The 23985-nt window shown below is 32.8% G+C and overlaps 2 protein-coding genes, 1 non-coding gene and 1 pseudogene across 3 annotated transcripts; 1 reads left to right on the top strand and 3 right to left on the bottom strand.

Moving 5' to 3' along the window:
• Positions 1 to 7435: 7435 nt before the first annotated feature.
• Positions 7436 to 8794, bottom strand: LOC130494898 (uncharacterized). The gene has a single exon (XM_056985732.1). It carries the CDS (start codon positions 8792 to 8794, stop codon positions 7436 to 7438), a length of 1359 nt encoding a protein of 452 aa, XP_056841712.1.
• Positions 8795 to 9504: 710 nt separating this feature from the next.
• Positions 9505 to 10305, top strand: LOC108832613 (transcription factor MYB30-like; the record flags this gene model as incomplete). Its single annotated transcript, XM_018606081.2, has 1 exon — positions 9505 to 10305. A coding segment is annotated over one exon (801 nt), but the record flags the coding sequence as incomplete, so codon positions are not given.
• Positions 10306 to 13344: 3039 nt separating this feature from the next.
• On the bottom strand, positions 13345 to 16555 carry LOC108832612 (uncharacterized). The gene is made up of 12 exons (XR_001946524.2): positions 16216 to 16555; positions 15985 to 16114; positions 15728 to 15875; positions 15599 to 15646; positions 15332 to 15482; positions 15207 to 15255; positions 14871 to 14930; positions 14647 to 14714; positions 14421 to 14541; positions 14262 to 14326; positions 14038 to 14137; positions 13345 to 13946 (listed from the first exon to the last, which is right to left on the bottom strand). It is a non-coding gene; the product is annotated as an uncharacterized LOC108832612 (transcript).
• A 787-nt stretch (positions 16556 to 17342) lies between these two features.
• LOC130494527 (ras-related protein RABD2b-like) lies at positions 17343 to 20186 on the bottom strand (annotated as a pseudogene).
• Between the last annotated feature and the right edge of the window lie 3799 nt (positions 20187 to 23985).

The raw sequence follows: 23985 nt of genomic DNA on the forward strand, positions 1-23985 counted from the left end.
AAATAAAGAGTAATTCTTCAATTCACCTTTTAGGATGAATATGTGGATTCACCAACCAATAATAATTCGTCTTTTTCATATTCAGTATCTGTTAAAAAGAAAAAAAATATTGTCAATTATATTATATTTTTTATAAAAAATAAAAATAATAGTAGTTGCAAAAAAGAAATCAATGTAAAAAATACCATCACCAAAACACTAAACCCTAAATCTTATATCCTTAGTAAACCCTAAGTCCTTGGATAAATCATAAATATTTGAAATTTTAAAATAAAATTATAACATAATCAGCAAAACACTAAACCTAAACCTTAAATACTAAACCATTGGATAAACTTTAAACTTTTGGATAAATCTTAAACCCAAGGACTTAAGATTTATCTAAAGGTTTATGGTTTATCCAATAGTTCATGGTTTGTTCAAAGGTTTATAGTTTAGGATTTAGGGTTTAAGGTTTAGTTTTTTGCTGGCGGTAGTGAAAATATTTATCTTTAACAACTTTTTTTGTTTGCAATTAGTATTTTTTATTTATTTTTATGTTTTATTTTTAAAAATATAATATAACTTAATAATATATTTTTTTAGAAGATACTGAATATGAACTGGCCTTGTGGTCTAATGGTAGTGGACAAATCTTAGATGCAAATACATTCCAGGTTCGATTCTTCTACTGCGGAAACTAAGTTACATTGTAATGTTCATTATGACTGCGAATATGTCCATGTGAAAACCTGAGAGTGGGCCTGTCGTGGACTGCACCATTTAACCCCCAAAATACTGAATATGAATAACGAAATTTTGTTCGTTGATAAACCAAAAGGTGAATCCAATAATCTCTCTTCATCTAGTACCAAACCATAGTAAAACACGTGGATTTCATTCTCATAATACATCATAAGAATACCCATTTCCCGTGTCAAAAGCTCCAAGGTCTATCAAAACGAGAAAAAAACCCAAACGTGTGAATCTTAATGCCTTGCGACGGTAAAACATGTTTAGTTTTTTACTTTCAAAATAAAATAAATGTAGATATAGCGTAAAATATATTTCAATCCAATTTCATATTTCATTTCATTATGAAATTAGAAATAAAATAGAATTGAATAATTTTTACTCCCTATTTACTTTTAATGAAATTTGGAGAAAAATAAATTTTTACATTAGAAATCCAAGCTCTAAAGAAAAATTAAAGGAAAACTAATCTTTTGCGGATGCTTGAATTGGGTATAACGTCAAAGTTTCCCGGATGATTAAATCTTTCCCGGATGTTTAAGATTTTTTCCAAAAAAAAATTATTGTAGGCTTCAAATTAATTCAGAGAAAAATTATTGTAGGCTTCAAATTAATTCAGAGAAAAAATTATTGTAGGCTTCAAATTAATTCAGAAAAGAACAGCTAATCAAAATGGTGCTTCAGGACCAGAGCCAGGATCTATACTACCAACCTCAGGCAGGTGGTGTTATACAGATAGTTCATGGAAAATTGAGGAATTTCTTTCACGCAAAGGGTGGTATAGCATTTTTGAAAGTTTTGATGGATTGATAGGAGCTAGGAAATACAAGGGCGAATCAGTCAGCACTCCACTCGGAAATAGAATCTTTCATTTGAGCGATGGAAAGCATGATAAATCTCAGACAATTTTCAGTTACTTTTGCAACGGATTGTTCACAATTGGTGAAGATGATTTCAGAACCAGATGAATGGCCAGCCTTTGCAAAATATTTGGAAGACACTAAGATTTTGAAGAGGAGTTTCACCAATTCGGACTTCATTCATATACTAAGGACGCAGAACATAAAGGTGGACAAACTAGCACGCAGTGCAAGGAAGCAACTATCGTTCGTTGTCCATATGAATTCAGAGCTACCAAGTTGGTTCACAGAGTCTACATTAGTCTGTTTTTAAGTTGCCACCAAAAAAATAGTTTCAAAAAAAAGAAGAGAAGTTATCCATAGAGAGTTTAATGTGTTACTAAAACTTGATTTGCATCTCCGCGCAGATGTTTCATCTAACTAATTTGCATCTCCGCTTGAATAGTTGATTTAATTTTCTTCAACGTAAACTCACTGCTGGCTTTATAAAAAAAAGTTATGCACATTTTCTACGGTTTGTAATTACATATATAGTAGAATATATTATTTTATATAGATGTTTGATATAACATTTTTATTTGTACATAATATTATATTTACAATTTTACTAATCATATATTAATCTATTTTTGTTAATTTATTTTAAAATTAAATAATATACAAAAATTTTATTTTTTAATTATTTTTTCTATGAGTTATTGTTAATCGTATCATATTTTGTTTTCTTATATTTGACTTAATAAATAAGGTAATACTATATTTTAAAAAATTATATAATACTATATATTTCATTTTTTGTTTTTATTTTCACCACAAAAACAATAACAATTGTAATTAATTAATTTACATTGATTTTAAATGCAGTGGTAAAATCTGTGAATAAAAAGAAATACAAAAGGAAGTATTTAATTTATTGTAAATGAAATGACTAAATATGTAAATAAAATGAAATATTTAATATGATATCCATGTTTCCAAAAAAATCATTTATTCTGTTATCCATGTTTTTAGATAGTACCAAAAATACTTCAGTTTTAATAATATAGAATAGACTTTGATCCGTTCGGATATATTTTTTCAAAAATATGTTGCTATTTTTTATGTAACTATTATATATCATATATATCATAATATAATTTATTGTATTTTATTTGCACCTTTATATAAATGATCATATAATTAATAGTATTTTATATGTACGATCATATAAACTATCACATATATTATGTTTTAAAAACTTAACATGAAATATAATAACCATAATTTAAGTCGGTGTTTGAAATTAGGCTTTGTATTGTATATTTCTTATATATATTGAAAAAAAATTTTGTCAATGGTTTTTAGAAAATATTTTAGTAAATATCAATTTTGAATATATGTATATTTTGAAGTTTTAAATTATTATTGTGATTTGAAATATATTTATATAAAATTTAAGTTTTATTTTATGATTATTTTATACAAAATTGTTTTTTAGATAATTAGATTGGATCTTTTTGTATATTTTAAAATAGACCTAGATAGTTTTTCATAAATAATGAATTTCTAATTTTTCTTAATAATGTAAACTCAATTTTTCTTAATATACTGTTATTTATATTTTGAAATAATATTGTACATTTTATATTCATATTCATGTTTCTAAACAAATTTCAAATGTATTTCAATTTTAATAATATAGATTTTTTATTTAGATTCAACAGGTATATTTTAATGAAACATGACACGCATTTTTGCCATATTTCTAAGTAACGCTGAATCCAAAAATATAAAACTATCAATAAAACCTTTAAAATATCCAGATTACAGAAAACAAAGATCGTCCCTATAATGGAAACTAGATTATAACCCACGCTGGACAGCGCGGATATTGTTTTATCTATTTTAAATCAATTATTAGTGCATGATATATTTGTATTGTATTTTTATGATTATTGATGGGTAAATAATAAGTTTTCAAAGATATATTGAATTGTGACGTTGTTACATAATAGTGTTTGTATGGTGTTTTTTTCTCGTGTCCATAGATTGTTAATGTTGTAAATAGTGTTATTTTCTGTATAATGTTAGATGTTTTGTTTCTAATATTTGATAATAAAAATGTTAATTTAATTTCTTATAAATATATTTATATCTTATTAAATATATATTATCAATATATTCCGTTCAAATATTTTATGGATATATTTTAAGATAATAAGTTTGAGGGGAAAATTAAGATATAGTTTCATATGTTTTTTTGTGTCAAAAAAAATTCATATGTTTTTAAAATTAAAAGCTTGCATATATTTTAAGATAATATGGATAACCCACTAATAATTTTTGAATTATTATTTCCATTTAATAATTTTGGTTGGAAATTCTGATAACCATATTCTGTTGAAGTTGGTATCAAACGCTAATATATGATATATAGATTATGAATGTAGATGGATTACTGAGTATTATGAATTTGCGAAAATAAGGAGGATATTCTTTTTAGAAAAGAAAATAAACTTTCAAATATACATGAGATATCGTCTATTTAATTATTATGATTTATTAAAAAATTGCGCAAATTGTTATTGATTAATTGGTGTGCAAGTCAAGTTAGTATAGATTTGATTTTGAAAAAAAAAAAAATATATATATATATATATATATATATATATATATATATATGAGATCTCGTCTATCTAGTTATGGTGATTTTAAATCAAATTTGCGCAGATTATGGTGATAATATACTTTTAAAATTTCTTGTATTTAAGAATGATATATCGAAAATAATATTTTTAATATTATTTAAATAAATGTAACATGTTCTTTTTAACTTCTACTCTATTTTTTAAAGAAATTTAGAAATCAATATAAAATTTTGTGCCCAATTGATATTATATGATTGAAGTTTATAAAATGACATATTATGTTCATAATGGCAGGTAGGGGTAGGACGGACCAGGTATCCTGGGTATATCAGGATACTCGGATCCGTAAAATTGATATCCGGATCCGGATTCGAGCCTTCCGAATATCCGAGGTTTGGATATCCGGACTAAAATTCGAATACCTGCGGATACCCGGATCCGAACTTAAAAAAAAAATTAAAAATTAAAAATTAGCTAATTAACCATTTATTTAGTCTATTTAATTTTTTTTTGAAAAAAAAATTGAAAAATTATTGAAATTTAATAAATTAAGTATTTAGTCGGTTTTTTTGATATTTCATTTATTCTTGTAAAATTCAGGGTTGCTTAGATGCAGCAAGAGTTGTAGGCTTAGATGGACAAACTATTTAAGGCCAGGAATCAAAAGAGGCAACTTCACAGGAAATGAAGAAAATATGATTGTCCATCTCCAAGCCCTCTTAGGCAATAGGTAATTAAATTAAACTAATTACATTCAATCAAAAATTATTTCTCTAATTTTGTCTCTCGCAATTTTATAAAATTAGAAAAAATAATAATAATAGAGGGCATTTAATATTTATTTATTTATTATTTTTTTTTTTGAATGAATGTTAAATTTTATTAATCAAAAAAGCCTTTTACAATCTAGTGCATACTTTTTGCTTTGAAGCTACTAAAAAGCTAATTACAATCTAGTTTGAAACCAATATTGCATAAGACCCTCCATGCCTTTGACACCTTCTCGCCTCATCAAAGTAATCTTGTTTCTCATCCCCTTATCTACCATCTTTTTAATCACCTGAAGTGGCATTCCTTTCTCCCCATGTCTGATCATATTACGCTCCCGCCAAACAACATAGAGCACCATCTGGAAAGCATATCTCACACAAAACAATCTCTTCTTCTCACACTTTCCATCCGATATAATGGCCAAGATCTCAGACCAAACAGTAGTGAAGGAACCACACAGTATCCCTTTGGTAAGATGCTCCCAAATTTGAGCTGAAAATTACAACCAAAGAAGAGATGATCTCTAGACTCTGGAGAATTTTTACAAAGCACACAGGTAGTATCTATGCCCTGACTCCATCTTGCAACTCTATCCAAAGTAGACATTTTGTTCTTGACTGAAAGCCAAGCCATGAAAGCATATTTTGGAGTTGCATTATGAAACCACACACTCTTCGCCCAAGTTACTTCTGGCTTGCTATCTCTCATCATTAACCAAGTCTCCTTAGTAGAAAAACACTGCTTATAGCCTGACTTTCGCTTCCAAAGACACGAGATGGTTGACAGTTCTTCCTCAATATCATTAAGAATCTCCAATCGATGCCTCCTTCTTCTTCTGGTATTTAACACTGCACCCTCCAATGTCTCTTCTCTTCCTACACCCAGATCAATTATCCCTCTCGGGCCAAGGATTTCAAAGAGATTTCCTTTAGCAGACCATACATCGAACCAGAATGAAATGTGTCTACCATTGCCAATTTCTTTTTTGTAGAAAGACTTAGCAACTTCACGAAGCTTTAACAATTTTCTCCACATCCATGATCCACTCTGCATTTTGTGGTTAACCTCCCAGAAATTCTTCCCTTTAAGAACATTTCCTTTAATCCATTTTCCCCACAATGAATCACCAGTTAACAGTCTCCATATCAGCTTTAACCCATACACCTTGTTAACCTCCTTCAAGTCACGAATACCCAGCCCCCCTTCACTCTTCAAACTACACACTTCACCCCAAGCAACTTTCGCATTCGTTGTTTTAAGAATAGGACCCGTCCATAAGAAAGCAGCACATATCTGCTCAACTTCTTTAACACAAGAACTAGGAAGGCGGAAGACATTAGCCCAGAAGTTGATGATACTCAATAGCACCGATTTTACTAATTGGAGCCTCCCCGCATAAGATAAAAAACTGCAAGTCCAAGAACATATGCGGTTTCTGATGGCTTCCACAAGCGGGAGATAGTCTTGTTTCCTCATGATTTTGGTCAAGAGAGGAAGCCCCAAGTACTTTACAGGAAGCTCTCCAACTGCAAACGGGAAGTTATTTAATATGCTAACCTTCTCAACAGCAGAAACCCCTGCCATATAAATGGTGGATTTCTCTAAGCTTATTTTCAACCCCGACCATGCTTCAAATGCATCAAAAACAGAGAGAGCTCCTTCTATTGACCTCTTGGACCCTTCTACAAACACCATTAAGTCATCCGCGAAGCACAGATGTGTAAGAGAAAGACTTCTACAAGCAGGGTGAAACTTGAATTTCCCATCCATCACAGCTTTGTCTATCTTATGCGACAACACATTCATACATAAGACAAAGAGATATGGTGATAAGGAACATCCTTGCCTGAGTCCTCTTCAGCTTTGAAAGTATCCTGCTAGATCTCCATTCACTAGAACCGAGAAGGAAGGGCTCGTTACACATAACTCAATCCAATGCAGAAACTTCTCAGGGAAACCCAACACCTTTAGACATTTCAGCAAAAAGCCCCATTGCACCGAATCAAATGCTTTTGAAATGTCTATTTTCATCGCACACCTAGGAGACACATTATCCTTGTGATAACCTTTGACTATCTCTGATGCAAGTAGCACATTCTCCATAAGTAGCCTGCCTTGGACAAAAGCTGACTGGGTCTCAGTAATGATTCTTGGCAAAAGCACCTTCAACCTATTAGCCAATATCTTGGAGACTACCTTATAGAGAACATTGCAGCATGCAATCGGCCGATAGTCTTTCATCTCCATCGAGTCCAGCTTCTTGGGCACTAGAGCCAATATTGTTGAATTGACCCCTTTCGGCAAAAATCCAAACTTGAAAACTGATTGAACAGCAACCACAAAATCTCTTGAGATAATAGACCAAGTAGCCTTATAGAACTCGCCAGAATAACCATCAGGGCCAGGGGACTTGTTATTTGGCATAGCAAAGAGGACTTTCCGAATTTATTCTTCTGTTACTTCTTCTTCCAAATGTCGACAGTCCTCAGAACTACACCTGAAGCGAAGCAACTCTTGTAACTCATCCTCCTCAACCCCCTGATAGCTTACTGGTTTGTGATTTAGCAAATCAGAGAAAAATTTCTCAGCTTCTTGCTTAATCTCTGAGTGCTTTGTCCTTACACATCCATTCGCATCTCTTATTTCCCTGATCAGATTCTGAGCTTGCCTCGTTTTGATTGCACGATGAAAGGTTTTGTTATTTTGATCCCCCACGTCTAGCCAATGCAGCTTAGCCCTCTGCTTTAGAAAATCTTCCTCCAACGTTGATACATGTAACCACTTCCCATAAGCTTCAGACTCTTCTTGAACTGCTCTCACCCTAGGATTCTCCAGGGTGTTCTTCTGCTTTTCACTTAGAATATCCATAGCTTCCTTTGCCCGCTTGGTCAGATTCCCCAATTTATTTCTTCCCAAATCTCTGATCAGTTGCTTTAAGTTTTTTAGCTTCTTTGCAAATCTAAACATCGCAGATGTTGAGTGAAATAACCTCTCCGTATTACTCCAGTAGCTCTCAACCATCGGAAGAAACTCAGGAAGACTTGCAACAGCATTTACATAATTAAAGGGTCTTCTTATCTTCTCATTTGGAGGAAACAACTGCACCTTACACCTCAAATGATCAGAGCACCCCCCAGGCTCAAAAACTGAATACGCATTACTAAATCTTCTCAACGCTACTTCATTTAGCAAAAACCTATCAAGTTTCTTGCAAATAACCCCCTCCTCCCTCTTATTACACCAAGTATATAGTGGTCCTTGATACCCCAAATCTGTTAGTTGACAATGCAGAACCAAACTCTGAAACTCCCTCATTCCACAAGATATCCTACTCATGTTATCAAACCTCGAACTCTCTGCCCCATCGAGAATTTCGTTAAAATCACCCATAATCATCCAAGATTTATTTCTAAAGCTGGAAGAGTTATGATGATGCGCCAAATCGTCCCAAAGAACCTTCCTCCCTTCTACTTGATTGCTAGCATATATACAAGTGCAAAAGAACTCTTCTTCTCCTTCCAACTCAACCAAACAGGTAACCATCTGATCCGACTTATATACAGGAGTCATACGTATTGTATCTCTCCATAACACCCAAATTCTTCCACCACTACTATCTTCATAATTTGTTATTGCAGACCAATCCTTAAGCACTGCATTCAGGATCTTCTCCGACTTCCTTTCCTTAACCCGAGTTTCCAACAGACAACCAAACTTCATTTCCTTATTATTCAACCAACCAGCAACCACGGAATGTTTTAATGATTTGTTAAACCCACGAACATTCCAGAAGAAGCAAGCCATATTTAAAGATTTCGACGAGAAGACCTTTTACCCTTCAGCAGAGCCTCTTGAGTTTTGGTCTTCTGATTTTTCCTCCCACCCTTTTTCGCCACTGACTTCTCTTTCTCCTTAGATCTCTGTTCCAAAATCTCATCCTCCAGTAGGTCACTCTCCATAGCTTCCATACCTCCTTCTTCTTCCAACTGATAATTTTCCTCTTCTGCCTCCACTTGTGTTACTTCTATTTCCCCCTCTTCAATTTCATCCAACGATAAAACAGTGAATTTTGATGCTGAGATTTGAATAACAGCTTCATCTCTCTTCAAAGATTTCGGTGTAACTCTACCAGCTTTATCTGGCGTGACTAAAGCCCATTCACTACCTTTCTCTCCACTACCAACATGACTCCCCTCCTCTACACTACCAGAATTAACTTCCTTCACAACCTTTTTTGCTTCATTCGTTACCTGCTCAGCCACCACTTCTTGCTGAACATTAACGTTACTACTCGCTTCCAATATCCGCTCATCTCTGATCTTAGGCGGACTATTCTTCTTCAGACCACTCTCCTTCATCTTCCTTTCCCTCTTAGACAAACCACAGACCTTCTCAGTGTGACCCCACTTCTCACAATGATTACACCTCGCAGGCAACCATGGGTAGTAAAATTCAGCCGTAAACTCCTGCCCCTCCAAGGTGAAGTCTATCTCCTTCGGTAACGTTTTTGATACATCAACCTTGACAAACACTTTTGCTTCCTCAAAGTCAATTGCCTCTTATCAAATATTTGGTGTGGATGGGCTGCAATTGCCTCTTATCTTCCACAAAGGACAGACAATGACATTAAGAACTATTGGAACACTCACTTGAAGAAGAAACTCAACAAAGCCAATCAAGATTCTCATCAACAACCTGATCAATCAAGAGACAATTCCTCACTCTCTTCTTCTCCATCGTCTTCCTCTGCTAATTCCAAGTCAAACATCGCAAGAGGCCAATTGGAAAGAAGGCTTCAAACCGATATTTACTTGGCGAAGAAGGGTCTCTCTGAGGCTTTGTCTCCTGCAGTATCAACGATAATTACATTGGCGGCCACTACGACAGCAACATCTTCTTCTGCTGAATCAAGACGTTCTATTTCCTCAGCTAGGGGGGTTCTTCGGGTGCAAGAAACATCTACCACCTATGCCTCAAGCACCGAGAATATAGCAAAACTGCTCAAAGGGTGGGTGAAGAACTCTCCAAAGACTCAAAACTCTCCGGATCGAAGGGTATCTCCAGATTCTATGACAAAAGAAGTGATCAAAAGTGATGTCGAGAAGGACTATGCAGGACCATTTCAATCATTTTCAGGGTTCGATCACTTGAAAGATTGTGACTCGGCTGGAGTTTCACCTGATCATGAGACCAAACCAGACATAACTGGATGCAGTAACCAAAGTCAATGGTCTTTGTTCGAGAAGTGGCTGTTTGAGGATTTTGGTGGACAGATTGGTGATATATTACTGGATGAAAGCCCTAATTTCTTCTGAAAATTTTGGTTAATCAGATGGTTTTCAAATTAACTCGCTAAAATTATGGTTAGCTGAATTTATAATTTTATTTATTTTCCTTTGTTATAATGATGGGGTTGTTCTACAACTGGCCTTGTGAAGCCCTCAAGGGAACTGAAATATGTCCAACCAATGATTTTAGTATTGGTGTATTATTTTTTTCTAATACTCAATTTGTTATTTTGAACAATTCTTTTGGAAAAAAATTCAAAATAGAACAACATGAAAAAGACACTCTTTGTCCCTTTAATATAAAACCAAATTTAATTTGTTATTATAGTATAATAATTGTGTTAAACCAAAAAATAGTCTTTAATTAATCAAACAAGACACAATTAAACTAGTTTTACATATTATTTTTAATTAGAAATAAAAGGGAATAAAAATAAAAAACAAAAGCCCAAACTAAAACCAGACCCTAAATCAGATTTTCTCTAAGACCATCTTTATCGCAGGGACCAAAATTTGAGTCCTTATAATTTTTTATTATTATTGTTATGGTTAGGACATTGTTAAGAAGTTTTATGTAATATGGTGATTATTGGTGGGACTTGAGTTGTTTCTTAGGTTAATAAGGTTAATTTTTTTTGTCAACTATTTCTTTCATTCAATTTAAAACACAAAGGTTTATAAACATTCATACATTCAAGGCTAGTCTTTGCCAGAGAAAAAAACTGAACATTATCAATACATGGAATGAAACTAAAAGATAGAGGATTGAAGAGAGTAGCAAGGCTTCTACCGTCATTACCTATGTCTTGTTTCCGGTTCCGACAGATGGATCAGCCTTCTCAGCTTCAGCCTTGAGATCAACCTTCAAATCCTCGACAGCACTCTTGCTCTCAAGATCTCGTATCCTAATACCAAAGAAACAGCACAGAACTATAAAATTAACAACGAAAAAGAAGGCTATAGAAACCAAGAAGTATAAAATATCACTTACGATTAGTGATGGCAAATGACATCAAAAGACAGAACCAACAAACTCAAATAATCCATTTTAACAGAAGTTTCTCGTTTTATTACTTCAAGCAATGTCAAATGCAAACAGTTTAGTTCAATATAAACCAAACACCAAATGAAAGACAAGACCAAACTTGGAATACTTCAAGTGACAAGTTACAATTCACCAAACATGATCATGCTTGCTTCGGACAATATTGACGCTAGTATCGATTGATCAATATCAAACTACACCTTAAATACACATGTTCAAGAACATAGAGAGACATGATCCAACAACAAACACTACACTGAGAACATTTACATGTAAATAACCTTCTCTTTGCCAGAGATATAATCAAAGTTGACAGCTTTACCAAATCAGAAACAAAACCCATGAATTTATAGACTAAACGTTTTTTTCTTCTACAACAAAATCAAAATTAAGCCACAACACCATGATGATCCATTAACGCGATCTGTAAACAATTCTAAAACAGGAAACACCAATTGCAATCAAACCAAATTGCCAGAGAGAGCACAAAGTCAAGAAGACAGATGATTAATAACCTGACCATCAGAAAGAAAGATTCAAACTTTGCTCGGTCTTGTGTCGGACCAGTGGAGTTTCTGAGAAGGAAGGGATCATGTGGAACGAACCCGATAGAGAAAAATCGAGAGCCAGAGCTCGAGAGAACACCAAGCTGAGAGATTCTGACCGGAAACGAGGAACTCCAAACCCAGATTTCGACAGGAAACGAGAACTCCAGATTCGTCGAGAGAGAGAAGAACACGCCTCAAGAGAAAGAGAGAAGCCGAGAGAAAGGAGAGGAGATCGAAGGATTGGAGAGAGAGGAGAGGAGAGGAGGAAGAAGACCGTTCGGTCTTCACGTCATGACACGTGCTCCAAGGACGGGAGAAGAAAAGTTCTTATTTAGTTAACGTCCCTCTTTTATTTCTCTAATTTTGATTTAATTTTAAGCACAATAATGTTAAGATACGTGCTTATAGCCACCGATAAAGATGGTCTAAGCCTCTCTTTCTTTTAGAGAAACCCTTTAGAGTATGCATATGTATTGAAATTTTTTCTTCGCATCTTTGGTCACAGGATACATATGTTTTGAAACCAGTTTCTTACGTTTAGAAAAAACAGTATCAACATTTTTCTAATACTATCCAACAAAAGAATTATTGGATACTCACACTCGATGAACACAAAGCAAAATTAATAAATTTAGTAGGGTTAGTTGTCCTTATGTACATATATGTATCCAAGAAATAGACATCTATCACATTTTTGCACATCTTTCTCTCTTAAATAATTTTCAATTGCCAGACTGATATTAAAGACATTAGCGAATATTTTTTTTCAAAATCAGCAATTCCATAAAACTTCAAAGCATTTGAAATCCTTAAAATATGTTACTACTTTATTCAACAAATGATGAATACAAATACCATGTCTATCTATTGGTTACACATTCACAAGCTCCTTATCAATGAACTCATCTCTGTCCAAAATAAAATTAAAATGATGATCATTAGCAATGACAACCTTTAGTTGTTTCAGAAACCATTTTCTCTGAATCGACTATTCCAAATACAAGAAGACATGATAAAGTTTTTGTCTGCAACAGTTGCAATCGAACAAATTCCTTTGTATTTACTCTTTCAAAAAGTCACATCAAACCCATAACCCCTTTGCTCTGTGTTTTATCCACTCTATGTTTTAAAACTAAAGTCACTATGCCTCTTTTCTTTTTTCCCAAACATCTTTTGTATACAAGGGTATTGTTGTTTAATAAAAAAATCATATCAAAATACAAAGGTTACAATCACAGAGATAAAAGTAGAGTACAAGTGTCAAAATTTGTATTGTATTTACAAGGAAAACATGTGTACTGAATGGTGATGATACAAAGTTACTGTAGAATATATTATTAGTAATCGCATTTACAATTTTTTTTTTGACAAATCATATACATTTACAAGATAGTTGCACTGTATCTTAATTTTTTTTTTGTCATCAATATACAGACTCATATGTTGCACTGAATCTTAAAATAAACAATAAAATTGATATAAAAATGAAACAACCTATACGTATCCTTACAAATCGTGCATTACATATTTTTGGCACAATATTTAGGTGATATTAAAACTCAAGTTTTTTAATCCAACAAACATCAAGTAAGATAAAAAGAAGCATTCAACTGGAAAATAAGAAGTATACAAGTCTTTCATATAGAGAAAAGAAAAGTGCCCATGATAATTCTTGTTTTGTGGTGATTGTTAAGTTGTTTTGTTTTGTTCGTGCTGCATTTTTTTGGTCGAATTTTTAGTTTATTCTGTGGCATAGTGTAGTTTTTAATTTGAGATATATTGTTTGATATTTATTTCTGTATTTACTGTGTTAGCTTTTGTGATTTTGTTGAGTGTTTGTGAAATTCTTTTAATTCGGTACGTGTTGTGTTAGATGTTGTGATTGTCTTAGCTTTTGTGATTTGTTGAGTGTTCGTGACGTTTCATTTTTGTTGTTGTCTTATTTGTGTGAGTTGGTGGTGTAAGTAGTTTACACATGAGAAGAGAGACAAAGATTTCCATCACCCAACTCTCAGTGGTTCTGCTGGACTGATGATTTGCCTTTGCAGCTTCTAAAACTCAAAAGATCTGAACACCTGCACGAAGAAAAGAAACAGATGAGAACAATTAAAGAGAGAGTTATTTCATTTGACTCTATATGACAAAGAAACAAGTACAATAACTTACCTTTAAAAGAAGTAATAAGAAAATGATTGGCTCTCTCAAGTGGACGAAAATACTCAAGCAAAATTGAGCCCTAGCAAGTTGCATCTTTAAGTGATATAGTCTGAAATGGAGATTTATTTAGAGAATCAGATACCAACTTCCTTTTCACCACCGACTAAGTCACTAAGCCACTAACTATAGTTCTTTCTAATCTCTTCGAACTTTTAATAAATGCTCGAGTTTACCTTTCTGAGAGATTTGGTTTGTTGATGTCACCTTTATAGATCCAGCAGCAGTAAGTTATGTCGACCTGCAAATTACATAGTAAGATACTCAGTTTTCGTGTTAATACAATTTTCAACATACAACTAAACTATATTGACTAAGAAAAATGGTTCTCATACGCATAGTTATTGGAAGATTGACTGGTCTTTTGCCAAGCACCCATGCCTTATTTGCATTTGCAGTATAAAAGGCTCTTTGTCTGGAGGTGGGAGCAGAAGATATAGATCCTTAATAGCGTTACTAGCGCATCACAACCAAATTAGTCAATCTTGAACATCAATAGCCTAAAATCAGCTTGATGCAAACATATAAGTTTAATTGATAAGAAAAGTATGAGATGATTACCTCGTTGTTCATCAAGATTCCTTGTCAAATTGCTTGATCAAAAACGCTGTTTATTGCAACATAAAAACCTATGCACATGGCAACACAAAAAGCTATGTCACTTTCTTTTGGCTGCTAAAAGCGTATGGCATTCTTGAATAAGTTAGCATGCGAGGATAGTTTTTCCAGAAACAACATACATAAGAAAAGAAAGAAACAAAAAAAGAACAGTTACATTGACTTACTATCCACAAATTCATCCAGTCTCAGAATTCTCGAAACATTCCACTAGTCCACTCTTAAACCTATAAGAGTGGTTGAAATCTCTTAGTTATCTAGAGAGCGTTGTAAATTATTCAATGCTGAGAACAAGGTCAACCTACAATAAGTAGAGCCACAACTAAACATGAGATAAGAGACACCCATTTAACTATACCATCAACAAAAGAAAAGAAAAGAAAAAAGCATTCAACTAAACTGCTGCTCGTCTAGCTTAAGCATCTGAAATTTTTATTTTCTTAAAAAGGAATCAACAAATCATTTAACGTAAGAGCAAGCATACAATGAGATTGTACACATACCTCCTCCTTTGATTTTTGAAACTGAGTATCAATGTCATAGAGGCGAAACCTAAAAGAAGAAAAAGAAAGGTCATAAAGTATTGACACTTAACTTTCATTTTCATGAGTTCTGTTGAGCAACTTACAGCAAAGTCTGCACAACCTCGAACTGATAACTAATCGTGAACTTGTTATCCATCTAGGATTCAAAGAGTTCAAAACAACTTCCCTACGGAAAGATTCAGCGAGTGTTGTTCCATCTCTTCCTTTCGTATAAACAACCACCATTGCGTCGCTCTGCGTATACCATACCACACACAACACAACACAACAAAAAGTATAATATATAAAAAGATTAAAAAAGGAAAGTTTCTTTTTAAGACGCATATTTATTAGTACAAAACGTTATTAACCTTTGAAGTCACGTCTCGGTCTCGCAAATTGGAAGCCGAGAACGATAGCTGCGAAGGGAAAGAAGGACAAAAACATGAAGAAGTTGAAGGGAACTCAAGGAAGTAAAAGAGATTCGAAGGAAGAAGGACCTCGATCTGAGAGAAGAGGCCGTCGAAGCCGTGAGACTTGAGGTAGTGGTCAACGGCGCGGCGGAGGAGGAGGAGGAGGAGGAAGTGTTCCCGCCGAGGCCGACCATTCCGCCACGAACTCAACCATCGGACCAGCAGCTTCCATGTTCTTACAAGATGGAACGAACAAGAACAGAGACGATCAACGGCGAGTTCTCAGAAGAATGGAGAGAGAGAGATTTGAGGAGGAGGAAGAGGGAAGAGAGTGTGGGACCCACTGTGTTTTTTTTTTCCAAGTCGACGATCTGTCTGAAGTCTTTGACTCCATTCTCACTCCACGTGAGATTAAAGAATAGCTTGAAGACTTCAGTCAAAACCTTGACTTCCAATCGTTAATTGTAGATTTCTCTGTCCTTCAACAAGATGATTAATGTTTTCAAGAACCGATACAAAAAAACAATGAGTGGAATATAAATGGTTATGGTTCAAGGTTTAACAGTAGGACATACCCAGCAACCACCATAAGAAGAGATCCAAGACACATGTTAAACATCCTGATAGCAGAGACAAGAAGAAGAACCATTTTCCTGGACACCTAATCATAGTAATACCTAAAATATGATAAAGTTTACATATGTGTTAGAACATGTAGTAGTGGATTTAGATAACACCTTGATCTAGTGCACATCTATGGAGAATGAAATCTTGGAAAGAAGAGAAAGGAGAAAAAAACACTGGTAAATGGCATGTTATACTTTGTTGTAAACAACCAAAACTTCTTGAGCCTGTCACATCGTATAAATTACTTAGTTTTCTAGAAAGGTAGGCTTTTTAGATTGAATATTATATTGTCAAGAAGAGCATACAATGTTTTAGTGATCTCTACCAGTACATGATCTTGAGCCCACACACTGATGTACTGTTGTAAACAAGTCTGATGCCTAAATGAAACAGCTGGAACCAAACAACATAACCAGGGGAAAAGCATATCGCCACATAAAAAGGGAAACAGGCAAAAAAAAAGTTATGCTTCAAATGAGATTTGAAGGCATAATTAGATACCTGGTAGAGGTATACCGAAAGAATGTATGAAAAACTACAAATGAGACCTGAATTTATCAAACAGTTAAGCATAAGAGTCTAATTGATAAGCAAAGTATGACTTGATTACCCGTTATTCACTTGGATTCTCCATTTCTATCAAATTATAGCAAAGCAAAAAAGAAATCTGTTGAAGTCTGTATTGCTTCCGAAAATTTTGTTCGATGCAGCTTGAGCTCAAGAACCTGTTCACGAGATAATAGTGTTATGAGAAGAGATATGATGTTATAAGACCTAACAAATAGAAACCTCCGAAAGAAACTGAAGATATATTCATCCATCACAAATCACAAATAAGCAGAAGTATTTTTTGTAAGAAAATTACCTTTTTCTGCTAGTTGCTTGACCAGTGAATTACTTGATTCTTGTGAAACAATATCATATGCAAAAATGAAACGAGAAACACTATTGAATGTGTAGTTTTTCCGGTTTTTGCATTGTTTTCTCTGTATTTTGTTTAGGTTTGTGTTTGAGTTACTGGTATGTGAACTTATGAGTGTTGACTGTTTTTGTTTTGACCATTTTTGTGTGTACGTTCGAGTTTTGTTGTATCTGAGTGCTTTTGTATTCTGTTTTTTTTAAAATATAGCTTTGTTGTGTTTAAAGATGTGTATGCGTGTTTTGCGTTCTGTTTTCTTTTTCTTTTTGTATATGAATTGCAAGTATCTTGTGTGTTTCGTAACTTTGTGTTATAGTATTATGTATGTATGGGTGTGTATGAGAGAGATAGAGGCGTAACCTTTGTTGGACTTGACTCGTACCCAAACTGTCTTAACAACGTTATATCTCCCAATCTTAAGAATCCACCTTCCTGAGGCTGAGACTGAATTGTTTAATCAGCAATATATAAAACATAGTGCAAATAGGATAAAGAAAACAAAAAATCAAAGCTAATAATAATTCACAACTTACCTATTGATGATGAAGTAGTGAGGAAACGTGTCAATGAATCCTGAATAGTAAGTCTTTAGCTTTGACTAATAGAATCAAGATGAGCAACAGCCTGATTGCTGGTTCACTGGCTGTCCGCGAATATTGACCGTCGGTGGCTTGGCACCTCCAGCTGGTTGGCTAGCCATTCTGCAAACAGAAACCACAAAAAATGGTTATGGAAGTGAAAGGTTTAACTATCAGGGAACACAAGTAGAATCTAAAACAAACATGAAAGCTTCTTCAACATTGGTTGCATTTTTAGCACTTGTTTCCAAGAAAGGGATCCCAAGTTCATCTGCAAAAGCCTGTAGGTGGAGAAACCAATTTTCTTATTATCACTTCAACCAGGTTTATGCAAAAGGGACCATTTGGTTTGTTTAATTACCTGAGCTGTCTCAGTGGATACAACCTTCTGTGAAGTGAGATCGTTTTTGTTCCAACCAGTAGCTTGTTCACATTCTCACTGGGGTAACGGTCGATTTCATTCAGCCATTGTTTGACGTTGTTGAAGCTCTCTTGGTCTGTGACGTCATAGGTGACCTACCAAGAAAAGCCAATGATGATGAAACAAAAGGATGGGTCTAATATTAACGAGAAGATGATTGTTTTGTGTGTGAGGGAGAGAGAGCACATACTCTGTAGAAGCTACTGGTGATAGTCCTGAAACGCTCTTGGCCTGCTGTGTCCCACTGTATACACGATCATTGCCACGAGTTTATATTACACACACGTATCAAGTTTTTAAATGAATATGTCATATATGCAGGTCAAGGACACTTACAATCTGGAGTTTGATCGTTTTTCCGTCCTGTTCAACTGTGCGGATTTTATGAAACATTAGTCAAAACTGATACTTGTATGCAATATTAGTCAAAAGAGAAAGCTTACGAAGTCAACACCAATGGTACTGATGTAGCTATCCATGTAAGAATCATCCTGTACACACAAATTCGAGATATCAAATTAAAAGCACGGAAAGAGCAACAATGTGTAGTCTGAGAACAAAGCGGCCATTGAGCTGACTAGTAATTTTTGAGAAACAAAGAATTAAACTTGAAAGACACATTAGATTGTTACTTGTGTACAATGTTAAAACTGAGAACTAGCCATTGAACTAACTAGTGATATAGTTTGGAGAAACAAGTAATGAACAAGAAGACGCATTATTAGATTGTTACTTGTGTACAATGTTAAAAAGAGAAATAAACATATGTAAGAACAATTCATCATCTGGAGAAAGAAAGTAAAGAGTTAACTTACAGCAAACCTTAGAAGCCAGCAAGATTTGCCAGCACCAGAATCACCAATAAGCAAAAGCTTGAACAGATAGTCACTGATCAGAATACACATCATTAATTAAGAATAATGTTATTAATCTGAAAGATATGTTTGTTCGCATAAAAATCGAAACCACGAGAGAGAACGAGATCAAAGGTATTATTATTATTAAGTCACAGCCTCCTCGAATCAACAGAAACGTCAAAAATTTCCCATAGATCCAATCTATGTAAGATCCTAATTGAAAATCGATCAAACACAAAATTGAGTAGATTCAATACAGAAACCTACATATAGATCCAAAGCAAAAACCGACAATTCAAACCACATGAAAACCAAAATTCGAAAAGAAAAATCATTCGGGTAAAATCGATCCAAAATCATATAAGATGCAATCAAATCACGAGAAGAGAAGAGACTTACTATTCAGGATTCATGGTTAAAGTCTCGTTTCTATCTTCCTGAGGCTGAGACTGAATTGTTTAATCAGCAATACATAAAAGATAGTGCAAAAAGGATAACGAATACTTAAATAAAGCTTTTTTGTTCGTGATGATTAAACGCAAGCTAACAGTAGATGGCGTTAATTGAACCACAAATCTCAGGATAATAATTAATTAAAAAAGCTTTTTTTTGTTCGTCATGATTAAACGCAAGTCATCACAGTAAATTAAAAATCCCTATATCTTTTTTTTTTATGAAACCCTAAAACGTTAGAATACAGAGCGCACGAACTGGCGATCTTTAGTATGAAGTCATGCATTATCATCAATGGTTCTAAATTTGCAGAAAAAGAGTGTGAAAAAGAGAGAGAGAGTTTTTACCTGATTTTTCAGCCTAATCGGAATCGTTCCTGTTACTCCGGAGGCGCTACCGTGTAGAGCGACGGCTCAGATCTAAATTCACGGGCTGATCCACCACCGGATTGATCCTGACCGTAGAAATTGAAATCGGAGAATTTGAGGAAAGACGAAAGCGATTAGAAGAACAAATTTAAGAGAGGAGGAGATTCGAGAGAACGAGAGAGGTCTACCCTTGTATGTGCTTCAGCCTTCAGGTTGAGAGAGACGATTAGACGAACATCTAAACGGTTACAATTGTTGTGAAGTATCTATATTATCCCCGGTGCTAATCACTTAACTTTTCAAATTTTAAATTTACGGTTATAAGAAACGGCAAATCTGTACATTCTTGAAAACACTTTAGTATAAACCACTTCGAACGTAATTACTAAAATACCCATGACACGAAATGATAATAATGATTATTTTTTTAGTTTTTTGGTGAACCTATACATTCACCAACCAATAGGATTCAGTTATTTCAAATTTGACCTCTTTTGAAAAAAGAAAACAAAATATTGCCAAATTATATTACGTTTTAAAAATAAAGAATAAAGTAAAAAATAAATAAAATAATACTAAATGCAAAAAATAAGTATTTTTTCAAAAAAAAATTAATAACACAAAAAAATACACTAATCTCTAAATGTTAAACCCTAAATCCTTTAGTAAACCTTTCGATAAATTATAAAACTTTGATTTAAAAAACTATTTATAACACAATCAACAAAAAACTATACCCTAAATCCTAATCATAAACCTTAAACCCTTGGGTAAACCCTAAATCCTTGGGTAAATCCGAAATTCTTGGATAAATCTTAAAATTTAAGATTTATCCAAAAGTCTAAGATTTAATGTTTGTTAGGAGCGTTAAAAATAGTTTTTGAAAATATTTTTTTTCAGATTAAAAAGTTTTGTTTTTGTGATTAGTATAATTTTTATTTAATTTTTATTTTGAAAGTATAATATAATTCGATAATATTTTGTTTCTTTTTTTAAAGATACTGAATCTTAAATGACACAATTTTATTGGTTTGTGAACCCAAGAATAAGTCCAAATTTACTAATCCTAAATGTTTACGTTTTAAATCAAAACCAAGCACAATTTAGTTTTGAAATTAATTAATTTTTTAAAGTGGTTATTTTTATGAAATAATTATTCAATCAGTAAGAAAAATTGTGATATTACTAAGATATCATACATCTTCTAAAAATTACTCAAATGTTGGTAAATCCCTAATAAATAACAATAAACATATTTGTTAGTTTTTTAATTGTGATTATTTATAATAAAAATGATTAAAATTATAAGCAAATCCATGTCACTAATGATCTCAGTTAAAAGACGTTTAACTTAAAACCTCTGTTCTTGAAAAAAAAATCATTATCTGAAATCATCTTCTCCGCAGTCATCTTCTCTGCAAGCGTTTTTTTCTGAAATCGTCTTCTCCAATATGTTTACTGTACTTTGAGTTTTTCGAGTCTGTGGCTGAGTTTTATTTATGTTGTAGCCGAGTTAGTTTTCTATTGCGACTGATTTGTATATGCAGTTGTGGCTGAGCTACTTTCTACCAATCTCCGAAAATCTAGCTATAATTAGTTTGCGTTTCGAAATATACATACATTCCAAAAACACCCAAATAAGCTATGTGGGGTGAATTCATTGAAGTTTGTCGAGTGTATGATGGACATCATTTACTTTGCTGGAAGAAACAAGATTCTCGATGGTGAATTATGATGAATATGGTTGTTTGATGAAAGGCCACGTGAGAAGAAGAAAAGAAGATTGAGGTATATCTTTCACTCTTTTTTAGATTTTGTATTGTTTGTGATTTGATTCTCAGATTTGGATAATCCAATCTTTTTTTTAGATCTGAGTGACATAGAAGCTTGAACGAGAAGAGAATTGAGGAGATGAAGAGAAGTGACAAATTCAAAATAGAGACGATGCGGAGAAGTTCAATGAAGCTTGGAGACAAGGATAAGTTATCACCAGAGTGGTACATCAAACATGTATTTTGTGTTTTCTCTGCAAGAAACGTAACTCAGCCGTGCATTTTGTTTGACTTATTCTATGTTTACACAACCAGCCGTGTCGTTTATATATCTCAGCTATGTCGTTTATATAACCCATCTATACTTCAAACGTACTCTAAAAATTAAAAAAAATTGTATATATATAACTTTGTCATTGTCAACTCAGCCGTATCGTTTATTTAACTCAGGCATACCTCAAACATACCCCAAAGTCAGAAAATGGAAATTGAAGTACTTTTGACAAAAAAAAAAAAAAAAAAAGTACTTTAAAAAGTTATATTGAAACTCCTCTTATAAATAACAAGTGAATATAAATTAACTGAATATGTGTAGTTTCTTGAATTTTCAAGTTGAGAATCTAATTTGATATTGAGATATATATTCACTTACAGTTACTTATACAATTACTTACTTACAAGACTCTAACTTCATCTTGAACCCTAAATCATATAAAGTAAACCATATACAATGTAGTTGCATCTTCATGTATGTATTTTCTTATATTTTCTAATGGACATACTTAAAGCTCATATACCCTAAATCATATACCTTAAACTCTATATCATATCTGAACAGTATAAGTCAGTCGTGATGTTCCTATAAGTCACCATCTCGTATATATTTCATGAAATTAAGTATTTTATTAGATGGTAAGATGATAATTGATCTGGCCAATCAGATTCATTTACATGGATCACACTTATGAATTGTTGGATTAACTTATATCTGAAGATTGAGATTTATTTATTTATTTATTTTCCTCTCTCTCTCTCTCTCTAGATCTTCTTCATCCTCTTCTTTTTTTCTTTTCTAGTAATTTTCTTTTCATCTTCTTCTTCTTCACTCTCATCTCTCTCATATCTCTCATCTATACCATCTTTCTCCACGCTTACTTATTTTCTCTCATTTTGACCCGCCTTTTTCAAGGACAGAACAATTTTATAAATTTTTAAAAATAAAATATAGATTTGTATCTATGTTTTAATTTTATTTGTACTTCAATTGCTTTTAAATTTTTTATGATAAACACGATACATATTCGTAATAATGGTTTGAGATTATATTATTTGATTTTACCTTTTTCTTTGGTTTATGATAAAGGTTAGTGTTGACTTGTGCGCGGATAATTTTTTTTCTATATATTTTGGTGGTATATAATATACATATATAATATTTTAATGTAATTTACATGTATACAATACATGTCCGTGTATATATTGAATTGTGATGGGGCTATAAGTATGCTGTACATGGTTATTTTCTTTTTATGAAAATAATTAAGATTTTGTACATTATGTTTTTTTTCTTTTAGTTTTAGATGTTTTAGTTGTAAATTAATATTTTTTAAACACGATAATTTTCAATATTATTTTTAAATATTAATTATTAAATGTTATTTATTTACAGTATTAAATTCAACTATGTAAATTAATATATATGACAAATTCGTATCCTAATTATTGTAGTTTTTAAAAAGATAAAAATATATATGAACCAAAATTTTATGGATTTACCTAGAATATAAAAAAAGTTGGACTAACTAATTAGTTTTTGGATGAAATACATGTATTAACAAAATACAATTTAACATATAAAGGATTTAATGAGAGGTTGTGTATAGATATTTTAATTTGATTTACTTATAAGAGATTAGATGCTGGTTTAATTTAAATTGGCTGATTTGGTTTATAAAAGAAGTGAGATATATATATATATATATAATAATAATTAGATTATAGTGTATTAAACTAAATGGTCCATAAATTATGTATTTTTCTAACAGACTTGAAAGAGTCCAAAAGTTAATGACAACTTTTGTGCTAGATAAATTTAGAACTTTATTTTAATATAGTAGATGAAAGATATTAATCCGTTTTCTTAAAAAAAAGTTCTAATAATTCTGGTTTTTTTTTGGAATAAGACTGAACACCTGATAATAACATCCTTCACAAATATAACTTAATTCTTAGTGCATGATCACTAGGCTGAGAGTTATGTGGTTAAAATATATATTTTTATCAATGTTATATACATTTTTTGTCAAAAAGAAAATAGTTACCAACGTCGAATTGTTTTAGTGGTAAAATG

This window comes from Raphanus sativus, chromosome 5 (assembly GCF_000801105.2).
Source record: "Raphanus sativus cultivar WK10039 chromosome 5, ASM80110v3, whole genome shotgun sequence".
In the NCBI taxonomy this organism is placed as follows: domain Eukaryota; kingdom Viridiplantae; phylum Streptophyta; class Magnoliopsida; order Brassicales; family Brassicaceae; genus Raphanus; species Raphanus sativus.

Coding starts and splice junctions, on each gene's coding strand:
- LOC130494898 (XM_056985732.1), bottom strand. CDS start 8,794: ATGGCTTGCTTCTTCTGGAATGTTCGTGGGTTTAACAAATCATTAAAA.